At 43.7% G+C, this 19,336-nt stretch overlaps 1 protein-coding gene and 1 long non-coding RNA gene across 20 annotated transcripts in view; one reads left to right on the forward strand and one right to left on the reverse strand.

The window, feature by feature from the left end:
• The window catches only part of LOC132678955 (uncharacterized), a 36,379-nt gene extending 18,224 nt beyond the window's left edge, over positions 1-18,155 (forward strand). The window contains exons 2-8 of one of the 19 annotated variants that reach the window (XR_014136153.1): positions 7,472-7,610; positions 9,864-9,920; positions 10,839-10,899; positions 11,007-11,042; positions 11,132-11,417; positions 12,590-15,837; positions 16,462-18,155. Coding sequence is in view for 3 of the 19 variants with exons in the window: in XM_081791376.1 (XP_081647502.1) it covers positions 10,459-10,526; positions 10,839-10,899; positions 11,014-11,042; positions 11,323-11,417; positions 14,100-14,257 (411 nt within the window). In the remaining 16 variants the exon portion in view is untranslated. The other 18 variants (XR_014136160.1, XR_014136162.1, XR_014136155.1 and 15 more) reach the window with 18 other exon arrangements.
• On the reverse strand, positions 10,236-11,312 carry LOC144614659 (uncharacterized). The gene is made up of 2 exons (XR_013552644.2): positions 11,189-11,312; positions 10,236-10,514 (listed from the first exon to the last, which is right to left on the reverse strand). It is a non-coding gene; the product is annotated as an uncharacterized LOC144614659 (long non-coding RNA).
• Positions 18,156-19,336: the final 1,181 nt, after the last annotated feature.

A 19,336-nucleotide genomic window follows, 5' to 3' on the forward strand; every position in this document is an offset into this window, starting at 1 on the left:
GGAAGTGATACAGTCCATTGAACATATGTCCTGAGAAACTTGAGATATGTTACAAAGTCCTCAGGCAGTTTTGCAGTTGAATTGCCAAGCCCTAACAACCATCTCTACATTTTTCCCACAAAGTGTTTCACGAAGTAGATGAATATGCTTTAGAAATCCCTAACCACTTCAGTTTATCTACCCAAATAGAGGAGGTGGAGGATGGGGGGTGGTTCATAGCCCATGACTGGTGATGAAGGACTGTCCATGGGGTTAGGGTTAGGGGTTAGGGTTAGCGGTTCGGGGTTAGGGTTAGGGTTAGGATTAGATGGTTAGATTTAAAGGGTTAGGATTAGGGTGAAGGTTAGGTTTAGGGTTTAGGGGCTAGGGTTGGGGTGATGGTTAGGGTGGGGCTTAGGTGTTAGTATCAGCATTAGCTTCAGGGTTAGGGTCACAGTCAGGGTAGTGCCAGGGTCAGGGGATAGGGGTTAGGATTTAGGTTTTATTGTTTGGAGTTTAGGTTTTAGGTTTTGGGGTAGTGGTTAGGTTTTCGTGGTTACGTGTTAGTAGTTAGGTTTTAGGGTTATGGTCAGGGTCAGTGTTTGGTTTAGGGTTAGTGTTTAGGATTTATGGTTTAGGGATTAGGGTTAGAGTTTAGTGTTCAGGTCTAGGGTTTAAGTTCATGGTTACAGTTAAGATTTGGATTAGGATTTGGGGTTTAGGGTTCAGCGTTACGGTGTAGGGTTCAGGGTTAGTATTATTGTTGCGGTTGGGGTTAGGGTAGGTTAGTGCCATGGTTTGGGTTAGGGACAGGATTTAGGGCTAGGATTAAGGTTAGGGTTTGCGATTGGGTTAGGGTTAGGGTTAGTAGTTAGGATTAGGTCCTAGGATATTGCAGGGGTTGTACCCACATCATTACAGTTGTCTCCCCGAAGGGCTGAGTAGAGGTTCCAAGGTCGGTTGCCTGTCAGGATTAGTCTTTTGATTCCAATCCAGACAACTCTATGGGAGAGTGGTCTGGTAGGCCTCAGTAATATTCTCGGGCAGCTGTAGCCAGGTTTTGGAAATGACACGGTGATGTTCCAGGTTCTAAGCCGAGTGATCCTGCACCACTTCTGGACCCCAGGGCGTGGTGTTGTCAGACTTTGTTATTGGATCTTGCTGGAGGGTTGAATTGAGTGCCCATGCGAGTGTGCGGGTCAAGTGTAATGTTTGGTTAGACATAGGGTTAGGTGTAGGTTGAAGTTTACGATTAGGGTTATGATTAGGGTTAGGGTTAGGTCCTAACCCAGCAAGCTCTAGGCACTGAACGCACAGCAGAGCAATTGTCTCCCCGAAGGGCTGAGTGTAGGACACAATGGAGGGTGCCTGTCAGGATTAGTGTTTGGGTTCTGAAGGTCAGGGAAATGTATGGGCCACCCATCGGGTAGGCCTCAGGAATCCTCTTGTGCAGTTGCAGTCGCGCTTTTGAAATGACATGGTTATGTTCCACGTTCCATGCTGAGTATTGTTGCACCGATTTTCGAACCCTTGTGGGTGCTGTTGTCAGATTTTAGAATTGGGTCCCCATGGGGAGGAAGCCTTGGCTAGGGTTACGGTTCAGTCCAACGAAGTCGACAGGGCTAAAGCGACTCCAGTCTCATGATCTCCCTCGAGGGCTGTGTTGAGGGCCCTAGCGAAGGTGGGAGTCAAGTATAGGGTTCAGTTAGAGATAGCGTTAGGTGTAAGTTGAGGGTTATGTTTAGGGTTATGGTTATGGTTAGGTTTAGGTCCAATGAGGCTCCAGGTACTTAACCCCCAACAGTGCAGTTGTCTCCCCAAAGGGCTGAGTGGAGTGCATAAGGGAGCGTACCGGTCAGTATCAGTTCTTAGGATCCAAGGGCAGAGAGATGTTTGGGCCACCCTTGGAATAGGCCTCAGGAATACTGTCGTGCAGCTGCAATCACACTTTGCAAAAGGCATGGTGATGTTCCACATTCCCTGCCAAGTATTGTTGCACCGATTTCCGAACCCATGTGTGTGATGTTGTCAGACTTTGGAATCGGGTCCCCATGGGGATAGACACTTAGCTAGGGTAAGGGTTCGGTATAGGGAAGTCACTAAGGCCTAAGCGACACCAATGTTAATTCCATGGAGGGCTGAAGTGAGGGCACATGTGCGGCTGTGGATCTGGTTTACATTTCATGTGCTAGATAGGGTTAAGTGTAGGGTGAGGGTTATGGTTAGGGTTATGGTTACGGTTAGTGTTTATTCCCAGGAGGCTTTCCATCCATGTAGTTTCAATCGGCAATATTTTATTCTTTTTGATTGCTAAGTAATAATCCATTGTGTGTGTGTGTGTGTGTGTGTGTGTATATACACACATATATATATGTATACACACATACACATATACATACTATGTATATGTGTATGTGTATATACCATGTCTTTATCCATTCATCGATTGATGGACATTTGGGCTTTTTCCATACTTTATCTATTGTTGATAGTACTGCTATAAACTTTGGGGTTCACGTGTCCCTTCGAAATAGCATATCTGTATCCCTTGCATAAATACATACTAGTGCACATGCTGGGTTGTAGAACAGTTCTCTCTTTCATTTTTTGAGGAACCTATATACTGTTTTCAAGAGTGGCTGCACCAGCAGTGCCAGACAGTGCACCAGTGCACCAGTAGTGCAAGAGTTCCTCTTTATCCATTTCCTCGCCAACATCTGTTCTTGCCTGCGTTGTTAATGTTAGCCATTCTCACAGGGGTGAAGGGGTGTTTATTGTGGTTTTGGTTTGTGTTTTCCTGATGATGAGTGATTTTGAGCATTTTTTCATGTGTCGGTCGGCCATCTGGATGTCTTCCTTGGAGGAATGTTTGCTCATGTCTTTGCCCATTTCTTCACTGGATTACTTGTTTTTCGGGTGTTGAGTTTGGTATGTTCTTTATAGATTTTGAATACTAATCCTTTATCTCATATGTCGTTTGCAAATATCTTCTCCCATTCTGTTGGTTGCCTTTTAGTTTTGCTGATCGTTTCCTTCTCTGTGCAGAAGCTTTTTATTTTGATGAGGTCCTAATAGTTCATTTTTGCTTTTGTTTCCCTTGCCTCTGGAGACGTGTTGAGTAAGAAGTTGTGGACGCCAACATTAAGAGGTTTTTGCCTGCTTTCCCCTTGATGATTTTGATAGCTGCCTATCTTACATTTAGGTCTTTCATCCGTTTTGAGTGTCTTTTTGTGTGAGAAAGTGGTCCAGGCTCATTCTTCTGCATATCACTGTCCAGTTTTCCCAGCACACTTGCTGAGGAGACTGTATTTATTCCATTGGATCTTCTTTCTTTTGGACAAAGATTAGTTGGCCATACATCTGTGGGTCCAATTCTGTGTTCCTATTCTGTTCCATTGATCTGAGTGTCTGTTCTTGTGCCAGTACCATACTGTCTTGATGATTACAGCTTTGTAATACAGCTGGAAGTCCAGGATTGTGATACCTCCTACTTAGGATTTCTTTTTCAAGATTGCTTTGGCTATTCAGGGTCTTTTCTGGTTCCATACAACTCGAAGGATTGTTTGTTGTAACTCTGTGGAGAATGCTGGTGTTATTTCGCTAGGTATTGCTTTGAATATGTAGATTGCTTTGGGTTCTATTGACATTTTAACAATATTTGTTCTTCCTATCCAGGAGCATGGAATGTTTTTCGTTTTTGTGTGTTTGTCATCTTCAATTTCTTTCATAATCTTTCTATAGATTTCAGTGTATAGATTTTTCACCTCTTTGGTTAGATTTATTCCTAGGTATTTTATGGGTTTTGGTGCAATTGTAAATGGGATTGATTCTGTGATTTCTCTTTCTGTTGCTTTTTTGTTTGTGTACAAGAATGCAATTAATTTCTGTGCATTGATTTTATATCCTGCCACTTTGCTGAATTCATGGATCATTTTAGCAGGTTTTGGTGGAATCCTTTTATCAAGAAAGGATGCTGTATTTTGCCAAATGCTTTCTCTGTGTCTATTGAGTGCATCATGTGGTTCTTGTCCCTTCTTTTATTGATGTGATGAATCACATTGATTATTTTGTGGATATGGATCCAGCCTTGCATTCCGGGTATAAATCCCACTTGGTCGTGGTGAATAAAATTTAAATGTATCGTTGGATCTGGTTGGCTAATATCTTGTGGAAGATTTTTGCGTCCATGTTCATCATGAAAATTGGTCTATACTTCTCCTTTTTAGTGGGATCTTTGTCTAGTTTTGGAATCCAGGTAATGCCGACTCATAGGAAGAGTTTGGATGTTTTCCTTCCATTTCTATTTTTGGGACAGCTTCAAGAGAATAGGTGTTAACTCTTCCTTAAATGTTTGGTAGAATTCCCCTGGAGAGCCATCTGGCCCTGGGCTCTTGATTTTTGGGAGATTTTTGATTACTAATTCAATTCTTTACTGGTTATGGGTCTGTTCAAATTTTTTATTTCTTCCTCTTTCAGTTTTCGTAGTTTGTATATTTCTAGGAATTTGTCCATTTCTTCCAGATTGCCCATTTTATTGGTATATAATTGCTGATAATATTCTCTTATTCTTGTTTGTATTTCTCCTGTGTTGGTTGTGATCTCTCCTCTTTCATTCTTGATTTTATTTATTTGGGTCCTTTCCTTATTCTTTTTGATCCAACTGGCTGGTGGTTTATCAATTTTATTAATTATTTCAAAGAACCAGCTTCTGGTTACATTGATCTCTTCTTCTGTTTGTGTGTGTGTGTGTGTGTGTGGGGGTTGTTGTTGTTTGTTTTTGTTCTCGTTTTCAGTTTTGAAAGCATTGATTTTTGCTGTAATCTATCATTTCTTGTCTTCTGCTGGATTTGGTTTTTTTTTTTTTTTTTTTAAATTTTTTTTTTCAACGTTTTTTATTTATTTTTGGGATAGAGAGAGACAGAGCATGAACGGGGGAGGGGCAGAGAGAGAGGGAGACACAGAATCGGAAACAGGCTCCAGGCTATCAGCCCAGAGCCTGACGCGGGGCTCGAACTCACGGACCGCGAGATCGTGACCTGGCTGAAGTCGGACGCTTAACCGACTGCGCCACCCAGGCGCCCCTGGATTTGGTTTTTATTTGATGATCCTTTTTCCATTACTTTAAGGTATAAGCTTAGGTTGTGTATCTGAGACTTTTCTTCCCTCTTTAGGAAGACCTGGATTGCTAAACTTCCTCTTATGACTACCTTTGCTGCATCCCAGAGGTTTTGGGCTGTGGTGTTATCAGTTTTATTGGATTCCATGTACTTTTTAATTTTCCCTTTAACTTCTTGGTTCACCCATTCATTCTTTGTTTTTAATTTTAGTTTTTATTATTTACAACTTACATCCAAATTAGTTACCGTATAGTGCAACAGTTATTTCATGAGTAGATTCCTTAGTGCCCCTTACCCATTTAGTCCATCCCCCCCCCCCCCCGACAACCCCTCCAGTAACCCACTGTTTGTTCTCCATATTTATGTGTGCGCTTCTTTTGTACACCTCCCTGTTTTTATATTATTTTTGTTTCCCTTCCATTATATGTTCATCTGTTTTGTCTCTTAAAGTCCTCCTATGAGTGAAGTCATATGATATTTGTCTTTCTCTGACTACTAATTTAACTTAGCATAATACCCTCTAGTTCCACCCATGTAGTTGCAAATGGCAAGATTTCATTCTTTTTTATTGATGAGTAATACTCCATCACACACACACACACACACACACACACACACACACCACATCTTCTTTATCCATTCATCCATCAATGGACATTTGGGCTTTTTCCATACTTTGGCTATTGTTGATAGTGGTGCTATAATTATGGGGGTGCATGTGTCCCTTCGAAACAGCACACCTGTATCCCTTAGATAAATGCCTGGTATTGCAATTGCTGTGTCATAGGATAGTTCTCTTTTTAGCTTTTTGAGGAGCCTCTGTACTGTTTTCCAGAGTGGCTGCAGCAGCTTGCATTCCACCATTCATTGTTCAGTAGGATGTTCTTTAGTCTACAAGTATTTGTTATCTTTCCAAATTTTTTCTTGTGGTTGATTTCGAGTTTCATAGCATTGGGGCTGAAACTATGCATGGTATGATCTCTATCTTTTTGTACTTGTTGAGTACAAGTAAACATAAAATTATTTTTATTTATTTTAGAGAGAGAGAGACACAGCATGAGCGGGGGAGGGGCAGAGAGAGAGGGAGACCCAGAATCCGAAGCAGGCCTCAGGCTCTGAGCTGTCAGCACAGAGTCCGGCACAGGGCTCAAACTCACAAACCATGAGATGATGACCTGAGCTGAAGTCAGATGCTTAACTGACTGAGCCCCCCCAGGCACCCACTTTAATGAAATTTTAAATGACACTGTTCAAAGTGCACTTGCTACCTTGCAAACTCAGAGAGAAAGAAAGGTGAAGAAACAGGAAGTGGTAAGGCTTGGCTGCTGAGTTTTACCGTAATTTGGCTTTGGAGGCTTTTTGTTCATTGGGTGAAGTGAGCACAGCATATTTGCCTGCCATTTACCACAGTAGACAGTGGGTGTCTGGGAGCCAAAACTCTTTCTGACCAATGAGCTGGAATTTTACTAGGACCGCCAAGATGAGTTTTGCAATTTCAAGGACTAGGAGTTATCTTTTATTTTCACAACGAGGTAATTATCACATTATTCAACTCCGCCCACCAAGATATGTAGAAAATACCCAAATATAGTTGAGAGAGAACGGGTTATAGCCAAAGTGTATAATTCTTTCCCTTTAAAAAACATGTTTAAATTATGCTTTATGATTTTTTTCAATTTTAGTGAGGGGGCATGCAAGTGGGGGAGAGGGCAGAGGGAAAGAGAGAGAATCTTAAGCAGGATTCACGTTCAGTGTGGAGCCCAACACAGGTCTGGATCACATGATCCTGCAATCATGACCTGACCCAAAATCAAGAATCTGATGCTCAACTGACTGAGCCACCCAGGTGCTCAATAGTCTCTTTCTCTCTGAATGCTGAATAGTAAAATTTCAACATGAATGGGGGGATAAACAGGCATACATACGTACATACATACATACATACATACATACATATGTATACCACTATGAAAGCCATGAGTTGTTAGACATGAACTATTTCCATCATCTTTATCTTCTAGTTATATTCATGCCTCAAGGTGTTTGTTGATTGCAATGCACGATCTTGCTGTGTGAGGTACAAATTGTTGTGTGATCAGTTTTCCGTGGAAGTCTTTCCTCATATCTGCCTTAACCACAAGATGCAAATGTTGAATTCGAGGATGTAGAGCTAAGAGTCTTGAGGTCCAATAACTGTCAACTAGAAGTTACATTTTCTGTTGGGGAGAAATCCCCATATGATGGCAATGACTTTGCATTGGTAAGGAAAGAACACTTTCATGCCTTCATGGTTCTTGCGCTTTTTCTGTCTCACCAAAATCAAGACTCAGGTCATGTGAAAGTTTATCAAGAAAATACCTTTTTTTTTTTTCCAGAAAATAAAAACGCCCTGGAAGACAAGTGTGATGCATTGAGGTCTGTGAAAGCCACAAAGGAAGCAAAAGTCAAACAGCTGAAGGAGAAAGCATATAACCTGGAAGAATTCTATGAACAAAGAAAAGTGCCTACAAAAAAGTAAGATGGGGGCGCCTGGGTGGCTCAGTTGGTTGAACGTCCAACTTCGGCTCAGGTCATGATATCACGGCCCATGAGTTCAAGCCCCGTGTTGGGCTCTGTGTTGACAGTTCAGAGCCTGGAGCTTGCTTTGGATTCTATATCTCCCTCTGCCCCTACCCAACTCGCACTCTGTCTCTATCAAAAAATGAATAAACGTTAAAAAAAATTTAGAAAAGATGTTCGTGTGAGAACTGTTACAAGGACCGGATTGTATGGGAGAACATGGCAGCCAGTAGAGATAATTGTATTTCTTTTGGAACTGGGTCCAGAGTATTTTTTCCCAATGCATTCAGTAGAATTGCACCTTCCCTTCCTACCTTGCTTTCTGTAACGTAACCTGCATTTTCCTTTCTGTCCTAAGTGCTTGTCACACATTGTGCCATGTTTTTGGGGCGGAAGAGGGAAGGTACCATCATTAATAACGTTAATACTTGGATCCACTCTGGATCCACCTACACTTTCCTATAGGTTTCAGTCGCATCACACTGTTTTGTCACCCAGCAAAGGGTGGGTCAGGACCAGGTCCATGTCAGGACCAGACATGGGTCAAAAATGTGTGGGGAAAAAATTGAATTATCTTGCTGCAGAAACAATGGAAGTTGCTTTCTGGAAAGTGGGTAGGGGTACCAGCAGTACTGGATCCCTGCATCCATTCTTCCAGTGAGATTGCTCACTGCAGGCCCAATCCCTAAGAAAGTCAAGTTGTTTCCTGTCCCCTGATTTTTTAAGTGTAACTCTTCTGAGTCTTGGCCAAAGCCCGCAGCTTCACTAGGGCTCATCTTTGCTGGCCGCCCCTGAACTACACTTGTTTACTTCTAAGTCTGTGCCCGTAAAGTTGTTCAGCTTCCTTGCTGTTCAAATGTATGCCCCCCACATCAATGATAAGTCCTAGGGAGCTTGGGTCCAACTGCCAGGCTGGCTTTGTCCTGGGCTTCCTTCTTCTCCATCTTGGTCTTGTGTGTCTTTGTGGGGTTGTCAGATATTTGGTGCATTCAGTCACATGTTTCCTCCTTTGTACAGTATTTCCTTTTGTTCTCAGGAGGAGATGGGGGACTTTAGAGTCCCTCACTCATGTTGGAAAGTGAAGTCTTCCTTCTCTTCCCTGGAGACTCACCTTTATGTTAGTCCTTCCCACAGCTGGGGTTAGGGCTTGCTCTGTCTCACTGGCATCTTGGTTTTGTTAACTCATAAGCTCTTTCTGTGAGTGGGTACAGCACCCTGACCACCTCTCTATCTTCAACCCCTTACAACAGAGCCACTACATTACAACCACTCCAGCAACCATTTGCTGAAGGACTGCCTGAGAGGCCAGAAGGAAATGCATGTGCCTTTCTCTGTCTAGTGCTTTTGTTCATTTTCTAAGAGATTTTCAATTTTGCATGTGATTCTTGAGTACATCAAGTGTCAAGTTGAATCCGTCTCAATCAACACCACAAAGAGAATAGTCTGAAGGCAACACAGCCACCCAGCCTTGCCAAGCATTGCCTTTTGCTGCCTTTGCTATCAATGGAATGAGTCTTGTTAAAGTAGATTTGGCTCCATGAATTTGAAAGTTTTCCACCTGAAATCTGTTTCCTGGAAGTAAACCCAGACTGTGTGACAGTTCATATCAGGTTGTATGTCAGGAGATGATGTTGTTCTAAGATTGGCCTTTTGAAGGTGGAGGCAGGGGTTGCAGTCCTGAACTCTAGCGACGTCTGGGAGTGAGCTGCAATGTTAGTGAAACCATATTCTGGAAGGTCGTCTTTCAGGTGATTGCCTGTGTCATAGTACAACTTTTGGACTGAGAATCAGGGCTCCCCATGGAGGTGTAAGACTAGTGATGATCCCCTGCGTCATCCTAATGGGTACAGTTGGTCAGATACGGTTTTTCACTCACTGATGAAATGAGTCTTCACCATCTCAAACAAAAGACCAACTCTGGGAAGGCACAAAGCACAATGTTATTTGATGACTTTATGATAAAGGAGAGGAAACAAGAGAACTAGAAAGACAGCTCCAATAGCAGAGACGTGGCAGCAGACAGAAGTTGAATTTTCTTGAACTTAAATGGGGTGTTCACTTCATTTCTCTGATTGGGTTGTCAGTCTGTGCATTTATGGGAGAAGTGGGGAAAGGGATATTTGCATAGGCCTTCAAGAGTGCTGGGAGGTAAAAAGGGGGAACTTCTGGACCTTGTTCCTGACTGTGTATGTATCTTTCCCATCTTAGGAAGCTGAAAATGACACTCTGAACTGGCGGCAAAGAAGAATCAGCTGGCAGCTGCAGGTAAAATTTGAAAATAGCTACAGAAGGGGCGCCTGGGTGGCTCAGTCGTTTATGCGTCCAACTTCAGCTCAGGTCATAATTTCACAGTCCGTGAGTTTGAGCCCCGTGTCAGGCTCTGTGCTGACAGGTCAGAGCCTGGAGCCTGTTTCAGATTATGTTACATCTCTCTCTGTCCCTCCCCCGCTCATGCATGTGCTCACTCTCTCTGTGTCTCAAAAATGAATAAACATTAAAGAAAAAGAAAATAGCTACAGAAGAAATAAACAAGTACAAGTGAGTTCAGCTAGTAATTACCAGCAGCTAATGAAACCGCTGTTCATTTTTGTGTTTTTAATCTTTTTGCAATGTTTAAAGTCAACATATGCATAGAGTATTAACAGATAAAAAAGGTAAGTTTTAGAAAGAATAAAACAATTAAGTTTCTAAACATTTGCAGATCTCAAGTAGTGGCCAGACTGTGTGGAAACTTTGTCCATGCTAACTTTCCTCGGGGGTGGTGTCAGTTGTCATAATCTGTAGGAAAGCAGTGTGTCGTACAATGAATCATACCCATCAACGTGGTAGTGCCATTTCATGGCCCTCGTCTTTGCAACCCTGGGAAACATGGTGAGGATATAAGTTATAGAAGAATAGATCTTTATGATAAAAGACACTTGTCACATGATGAGTTAGAGAAAGATTGAAAATGGGAAGGAATTCTATGAACTCTGAACCCTACAGGCATGGAATAATGCGTAAGGAAAGGATGTAACAAGAGCTTTGATCCTACTGTACATTGATAATCATGGGCAAAGTGTTTCATGTGTAAGAATAAATTGTATCAGGGGACAGATATGAGGTTGTTGGGAACGTGGGCAGCTTATTTAAAATCATACCCAATATTGGGCCTTATCTGACAAGAGCAATTGTAACTCACAGGCAACAAATTGAACAAACACGGGAACAGCTGCAGCAGGCAGAGCTCACCTTTAGATACCAGGTAACCTGAGTTCTGCCTGACATACTGAACCCTTAGCACCTCACGCGGGTGAGTGTAGTGGCCCTTGGAATCCCTAACCATGGGCTTGTCATTGTTGGCTTTTTCAGCTTGCAGTTCATGAGAAGAATGCTCAGGACAACTAGGTAAGTGTTTTCTTGTTTCCTCCTCTTTCTTTGGTGCACAGTGTGGCACCACCTTCCGACTGAAGGTGGATGTGTTTTTTCTCACCCAGATCAAGACTCAGATCTGGGACAGGGAGATGGTGGAGCAGGGCAGGGAGGTCGCTTACTTGAAATACAGGTGTGGTCATTTGACTTGCGTTTTTATGGGTGTTTCCAGGGATGACGCCTGCACTGTTAGTTGTCTAGTAGACGACGTGGTGTTACAACTCTTATAGAAGTCCATTATTTTTCTGTATCCAAGACTGGACGGGATGGAAGCAAAGAGGCTGCCTGAGGGATACACGAGGCAGAAACCAATGGCTGCAAGACCAGAGACGCAGAACCCTCCGAGGAGAGGTAAGAGGCACGTTGTGATGTGCCGCAATCTAACTTCTGCTGTGCAGCTTGTTCCTGTGGATGATCATTGTGTGGTCTGGAAAGAATCACAAGCACTAAGGACAGCAGGTGGTCTGAAGGGGTGACAGAAGGGTGTTCTCCTCTGCTGCCACAGTCAGTGAGGCACTTGTCCCTGAGACTGGTGGAGCTCATGCCCCTCCTCTACCAGTGACCCTCCCACCTCCTCTAGCATCCCCCTGTCTGAAGAGCCTGGAAAGGATGACAGGACATGGGCCTCATCCTTCTTCCCACCCGGACTCAATGTGAAGACTTTAGTTTATTTGAGGAGAAGGTCATTTATTCACTAGTTTTAACGGTCTTTCTTTTTGTTTGTTTTTGGGAACTGTACTCCTACATCCCTCAATTGAAGTTCCATAAAGCTTAGCTTAGTCCCCTGATGGTATCAGTGTAACTCTGCAGCTTCACTGCTAACTTCTCACAGTTTTCCATTTCTCTATAGTGTAACATTAGTCTTTAGTTATATACTAACTGCTCTCATGTGGAAGGCAGCTTGTAGATAAGCTGAGAGATTGAACAATTTGCCTGAAGTCGGAAGAAATGCACGCTTACGCTTCTTGAGGACTCATTGAGGATATACACCAAACCAGTATTCTCAATGTTAATCTTTTTTTTTTTTTTTAAGTTTATTTATTTTGAGAGAGGCAGAGACAGAATGCCAAGCAGGTTCCACACTGTCAGTGAGGAACCCAACGCTGGGCTTGAATTCACAAGCTGTGAGATCGTGACCTGAGCCAAAATTAAGAGACGGATTATGAATCCAAGCATCCTCATATTAATTCTTTATCTGTAATGAAATCGTGACTTCCCATGATGTATACTGAGAAAACTGTTTTACTGATGAATTCTAAATTGCTAGTTGTGCCTGACCTGTCCACAGTTATGTGATTAATTATGAAACAACATGAACTAGAGCACCGTGAGGTCTTTATCAAGGTGAGGGGATGGTTCTCTCCCTTATCCTTGGGGGTCACCTGAGGCATGTGGGATACCCTCTGCCTCTGGTCACGGACCTGACTGAAGGGAAAAGTTTAAGATATTTGAGGAATGAGTTGAGGGATTGTTTTCATTATGCCCAGTCCTCTGAAAGCAGAATAAACCTCTGTCCCTTCTAGGGTCTTTAGCAGATTGAGAAACTGCTGAAACCTCTGTGAGTTACAGCGACTCTGGCTGTACCAAGAATGCAGACAAGGACAAGGTAAATGCCGGGGCCATTCTCAGTTGTAACTCTTTTGGGAAACCCTCATCTTTATGTACAGCATGCTCACCCAGCCTTGTCTTGTTTTGCGTGTTGTGTGATATGTCTATTTCTTCTTTGTTTTCGAAACGCATACTCATAACCCAGGAGCCCACAGGCTTCTCAATTTTTAGTCTGTCAGCTTTCTGTGGTAAGTTTAGAAGCCAAAAGCGCTTAGAGACTGAGTACCTTTAGGTTTTTCTGTGAGTTTCAAGAAATAACGAGAGGAGGATGACTGCACACTCCAAACAGACGTCTCCTGGCCTGGGTGACCCCTTGCAGATCTCACCTCTGTGGGAAGAGTGTGATTGCTGTGTCTTTCTTTCTTGATTCTGGCTAGGAGATGAACCGGTTAGAAACGACCTCATGACTCCAACTTTATATGTTGTGCCCTGTGCCATTTAGAGTGGTCCTAGATAAAGCCAGTGTCATCAGTCATCACCTTCCTGTCTTTGTTGGTAAATGACTTGCCTGGAATCCTCCACCTATACCTTAGGTAAAAATAGTTTGAACACTGTGTCCTTCAATTGTGTTTCTATGAGCAGTTTTTGGTTGTGTCCCCAGTCACTGTTAGAGCTCATACAGTCTCATGACACATACCAGGAGTTTTGTACCAAAACACTTGCATGAAATCTGTTATGTGAATTTCTCCTTCTTTTTTTCTGTTGCACATAATTACTCTGTGTCCTGTAGTATGCTTAAAGTCAGAATTCCCTATGAATTAAGATGAACACATCTGAGCTTTGTAGACATTCACCACAAGTAACTTGTTCTTCACAGAGGACTCTCATTCCCCTGCAGGATTCCAGGCATCCTCCACTCCCCAGAGGTCTCAGAGGCCTTTGACAACACTTCAGGAGGGAAGACTCCTTTCTCAGGGAGAAGAGCAGAGGAGGCATAGAGAGGGTCCGGCTGCAGAACGTTTTGCCAGGAGTGGATGTGATTCCATGAGCAGAATATGAGCCGTGTATTCCCACTTATTTTTTTTTTGTGTGTGTGTTCTTAATATACCAAAAGCAGAGCATCTGGAGTCACTGTAGAGGAGGGATGCAGGGTGAACCTGGACATCGATGGCTGCCTGTCTGGAGAATGCTACTTCATTAATCTGTAATTACTTCTGTTAACCCTCTAGGACAGGACCCTTGCCATTTTCTTCCACAGACATGGGCAGTGATGTGTGGTGGCAGTAGGTTAACCTCTTGCATCTACTACCCCAAGCTGTAGGTGGTATCCAGTGGCAGGGACAGAGTTTTCAGGTACTGATGCTACTCTCTTGGATCCTGGTGGTAGAGAAGGTGGCAGGTGCTGACACATTCTTCTCTGGGTTACAGCTGCTTTTGGTATCGGTTCTCTTGTCTGGCATATGGATGTAGCTGTCAATTCTGCAGGGCAGTCTGGATCCTGGGGACCTCCTCCGTTAACTGGACGATTCTGCATGCCCTACCCTGGAGACGCCCCGCCCCCATGGACTATTAGGCACGTCCACCTCCTGAACCTTAGTGGCCCTGAGGCCACTCAGAACCCCTTCACCTGCAACACTTGGTAAGATGATCTGAGCACTAGGAGTTGACTTGTAAAACACACTCACCTTATTTTGTTGCTGTTAGGTCTTGGGCCAAGGTGCAGAGGCGGTACCACAGATATTGTGATGCAAGGGGAATGTGTCTGCTGCCATTACCACATTCCTCAAAAGTTTCTCAGGATCTCATCTTTGTCCTTTCCCCCACCATGGGTTGGTACAGGCATCTCTTGTGGAAAAGGAATGGGGCCGTATGCAGAAAAGCAGACATAGCGCTTCAGCAGAAATGCCCTGTACACAGTCCACTTGCTGGGATCTGTGAGGCATGAGGCACAATGTAACATATGTCCATCTAGTTGTGCCCCCAGCCATCCATAGTTGTTCGATGAGTGGTGAATACATCTGAATCAGGGCTATTAGGAGTCTTCATCAAGTTATAAGGGATGGTTCTTCAAGTTCTTCTTGGGTATCACCGGAGGCATGTGGGACACCCTGTGCATGTAACTTGGGATCTCACTGGAGCAAAGAGTTTAAGTTGTCAGAAGTATGAGGGGAGGGTTTTTTGATTTGTTTTTGACCTCCAGTCTACTCAAGTCAGAATAAACCTCCATCCCTTCTAGAGCTTTTTGCAGGTCCAGAAGTAGGTGTCACAACCAAGAGTGACATTGACACTGGCTCTGCCAAAACTGCCAAGAAGCACAAAGTAAATGCTGTGGCCATTTTCAGTTCTAAGTCTTTACAGACCGCCACATCTTTCTGTACAGGACACTCTCCTGCCATTGTCCCTGGTTTGTGTGTCGTATGGTATGTCTGCTGTTTTTGTTTTTTTTTCCCAAATGCAAAACCTTTACCGCCGAGTCTACAGGCTTCCCTCTTTCCCAGCTACCATCTGTTTGTGGTAACTTGAGCAGCTAAGTGTGCCTAAAGGTGGGGACCATAGGGCTTTTCTAATGTGTTCCTGGAATAAATCAAGGAGGATGACACCACACTCCACTTGGAAGTCTCCTACCTTGCCTCATTCTTCGTGGATCTCCTCAATGTGGAATCATTGCTCTTGCTGCTTCTTCCTCTCCTGTTTCCTTCTATTGAGGGTTTTAACGTGCTCAGAAAAATCTGTGGGTATCCTTAAAATTTGAAAATGCGAACTGCCTTCACTCCAACTTCTATTTTTGTATGTGTCCTTTAGAATGGTCTTAGACAAAGTAAATTTCATACCCATCAGCATTTTGGTAAACATGCTGTCCAGAATCCCTTCAGGTGTGCCCTGGGCACAAACACTCTGAACTATAAGAGGTGGCATGTTTGTGATAGAAAACATGCACCGAAACTTAAGTTGTGAATAGAAAAAAATCCAAAATTACCTGTGTGGCAGGTCCCCACGGTGTCCTTCACTTGTGTTCACATGAGCACGTTCTCTCGTGTCCTGTGTCACAGGTACAGCTAAAACATGGAAACTTACACCAGACATCAAAGTGCACTTGTGTTAATTTTGTCTTTTAGAATTTCAGCTCATTTTTCCAGAGGACACAATTACCCTGCAAAGTGTACTGCACTTAAGCTGAGAAGTACCTCCGAAGTAAAATAAATTAGCTGAACCCAACTAACATGTATAGGCTACCTGTTTCTCTAAGAACATGCTTTCCCAGGTCCTCTACAGGCCCTCAGGATCCCCATCTCCCCATATGTCTCTGTGCCCATGGATAGCACTTCCAGAGAGGAGGAGACCCCATTGTCGGGACAGTAGTTTGGACACAGGCAGGGGCTTAGAGGCAGAACTTTGAGCCACGAGGGCTATGATTCCATGTGTGGACACTGGCTTTGTCATTCCTTCTCATTCTGTAGTTCTTCACAGACACAATAAACAGCCTCTGTGGTGGAGGGGATGAAGGGTGGAGTGTGATCCTGGACATAGTTGCCTTCCTATCTGGAATATGCTACTTTGTTAATTTAGTATTCAGCCTATAAATCTTCTAGGAAAAGGGCCCTTGCTCTTTCTACGTTTACAGACACGTGGGGACACTAGTTTATCCCAATCACATCCATTCCTCACCTCAAAGCTGTAAGTGGAACCCAAATTATGGGTAGAGATTTTGGTGCTGATGCTGCCCTCTTGGAACCTGGTGGTGGGGAAGCTAGTAGGATATGAGCACTGCTTCTTTGGGTTTCTGCTTTTTGCTGGTGTTGGTGCTCTGTTCTGTCCTATGAACATACCTCTCATTTCTTTTCCCCAGGCTATTTTGTATGCAAGAGTCCTGGTCCTTTCCCAGGATTGCCTTGCAGGCTGTACCTCATGGACCACCCTTCACTACCAGTCATGGGCTATAGGCCACATCCCCCTCCTCCACCTACTCTATTTGTTAAGATGACCTGACCTGGATGAGTGGCTGGTAAAGTATATTCATCTTCTTCATGATTGACTTTGTGGCAATGATGTAGAGACGGTTGTGAGTCTTGGGAATCCAACTACAAACTGCCTGAGGACACTGTAGCATGTCTCGAGTTTCTCAGGACATACATACAATGGGCGGTGTCATGTCCCTGTAATACAGTGAGCTATACGTTTCTCTTGTCAAATGAAAGAGGATTTTTTTACACAAAAGCAGATGTATCAGCGGTACTGGTGTGTATGTTGGAGACACAATGTTTTGGGTTCTGTAATGAATGAGGTGCACCCCCTAACTTTTAGAGTATCAGGTGTCCTGTGTGAAAGAGGGACATTCATTAAATGATGCAGACCTTGTGATCACCAAAATGGAAACACCAGTGAAGGATCCAGTGCAAAACAGAGGGAGCCTTGAATCATACAGGAATAGAAGGGAAGTTGAGCACAGTAAGCAGAGTTTGAGGAGGTGCAGAGGGGAGGGTGTTGGGGTCAGTGAGATGCAGTTGGAGGTCATTCCTGGCCACAGCCTGAGCAGGGAGTGTGAGGTCCACACGGAGCTGCTATGTGAGACCGCTCTCAGTGCACAATGCAGCGTTCATCTCCAAAATGTCAGTGTGTTGCCAAAGTGCACGCAGGTAATCACCTAAAAAGATTCTTGTCTCCCTGGATTTTCCTGAAGGTTCTGGATATTTGTGGGGGGAAAAGAGCCCTGGAGATATGGGGAATTTAACTTGGTCTTATGAAAATGCTGTATGCCCAAGTTCATATCCCTCAGACTAAAAGTGGAGACAGGGTCTAGATCAGCTGAGTCATCCTACAATTCAGGGCTGGCCAGATGCCACCCCTGCTGGACCCCTGTCATCACCCTGACTACAGCTTTGCATCTCCTCAAACTTCTCTCACAATATTATGACGCTTTGCCTGTGTTCCTGCTGTCTCAGCCCTAATACCAGTTTTCAGTGGGACCTACACAGAGCCTCAGCTGTGTTATCTGTGAAAACAGGGGTAATATGTGTTTCTAAGAACAAGAGAAAAAGAAGACATTCAGTGCGTAAAGCATCTGCAAAATCTCTGGGAAGTGTCCCCTCACGCTTCTCACAGTTTCAATTAAGATATATCCACACAATGATCCTCCAAAAAAGATAGTCACGGGAGTTCATTAAACTAAGACTGTTAACAACTCAGCCCAGGGTGGGAATCACTGTTTTAAAAAATAAGACAATGTCCTTCATTTTTCTATTAGAATTCGGGCCCTGCCACACAATGAAAAGATAATTATGAGAATGTGTACATTCAGAGACCTAGATCTGAAGACAATCATTTTCTATTACACATAATCTCACAGATGCAGCCACACACTAAAGTGTTCATCTGAGGCCACAGCCACAGATAAACTACAGAAGACAGAATGCATGTAGGAAAACATAAGATCAGAGGGAAATAAACCAAAATCTCTTTGCCTTATAGGACAACTCTTTTGAAATTTGAACAGGACTGTGCACGGTGACAGACTATGGTGATTATATATACATTTTAAGAAGGTGTCAGATCTACCTGAGTGCTTTCCCTGCCCATCCTGTCCCCTCCACTTTGTCCTTCCTACTGTCCCCTAATCCACCTTTCCTCGTCTTGTCTCTGTGTCAATGTCTGCTTCTAGGACCATCTACTCTCACTCCCCATCGAGTGCATACAGTGGGGTTCCTGTACACACAGGTGACACTTGCAGAAATGGTGGTAATGAAGGATAGAAGCAAGATCACCCTTTGTGCAGGGGAGGCCAAGGTAGTTTTCCGGGGTGATGGGAACTTTCTATATCTAGATTGATGGGGTGCTTATGCTCATTTATTTTGTAAATATCCCCTGACTCCATGGTGCCTTGGGGTCAGATATACAGGTATCTGTCCTTAGGAAATGGCTGAGTTCTGATGGTGGAGAAGGATGAGGGACCAGCAGTGACTGTGGAGAGGAGTGAGGGTCAGACCCACGTCCAGGATGCCAGGTCTCCACAGATAGCACCACGTGTAGGAGGACTCTGAGGAGCAGAGATTTCTTGATCAGACCCATGGACTACATAATCCTCCTGTAGTTTCCTCACTAAGCGATGGCCAGAGCACATGGCTGGAGTGGAGCAGTGGGCCTGGGGGATTGAGTCCGGGAAAGGGACAGGCATAAGGTAGCGACAGGGAGTTTGAGAGACAAAGGGAAGAGAGGAGAAGGGACCTTTCTCTGCTGATTTCACCTACATTTCTGTGTGTCCAAAAGGAGATTCTTGTCTCCCAGGGAGGGGAAGAGGTCTGGAAAAAAGACAGAGTGACATTCTCGGCTCAATTGCCCAGGATATCTGCCTTGCTCTTGAGTACCTAACACAGGAAGCACATGCTTTCTGTCATGATTTGAACTGCAGCTCGTACTATTTAGTGAAAATCAATCCAATTATGAGTCCCTCAGCATTAAAGTACTACAACAAAATTAAGTGAGCAGACTGAAAGATACAACACAGGATAAAGTCCAAAGGTAGACCGACTGCAATACTTATGGGAACACAGTCTATCAGAAAAGGAGGTAGGTACCCCAGTACAGGCATTCAGACACCTGGGCAATATCTGAAAACGTTAAAAAAAAAAAGTAGTCCTTACTTCAAAAGCAACATTAGCGCTAGACACAACAGGATCATGGTTTAAGGTTTAAAGAGAAACCATATGACTTCATGGTGCTCTACCCAT

Source organism: Panthera onca, chromosome E2, assembly GCF_046562875.1.
Source record: "Panthera onca isolate mPanOnc1 chromosome E2, mPanOnc1 haplotype 2, whole genome shotgun sequence".
Taxonomy (NCBI): domain Eukaryota; kingdom Metazoa; phylum Chordata; class Mammalia; order Carnivora; family Felidae; genus Panthera; species Panthera onca.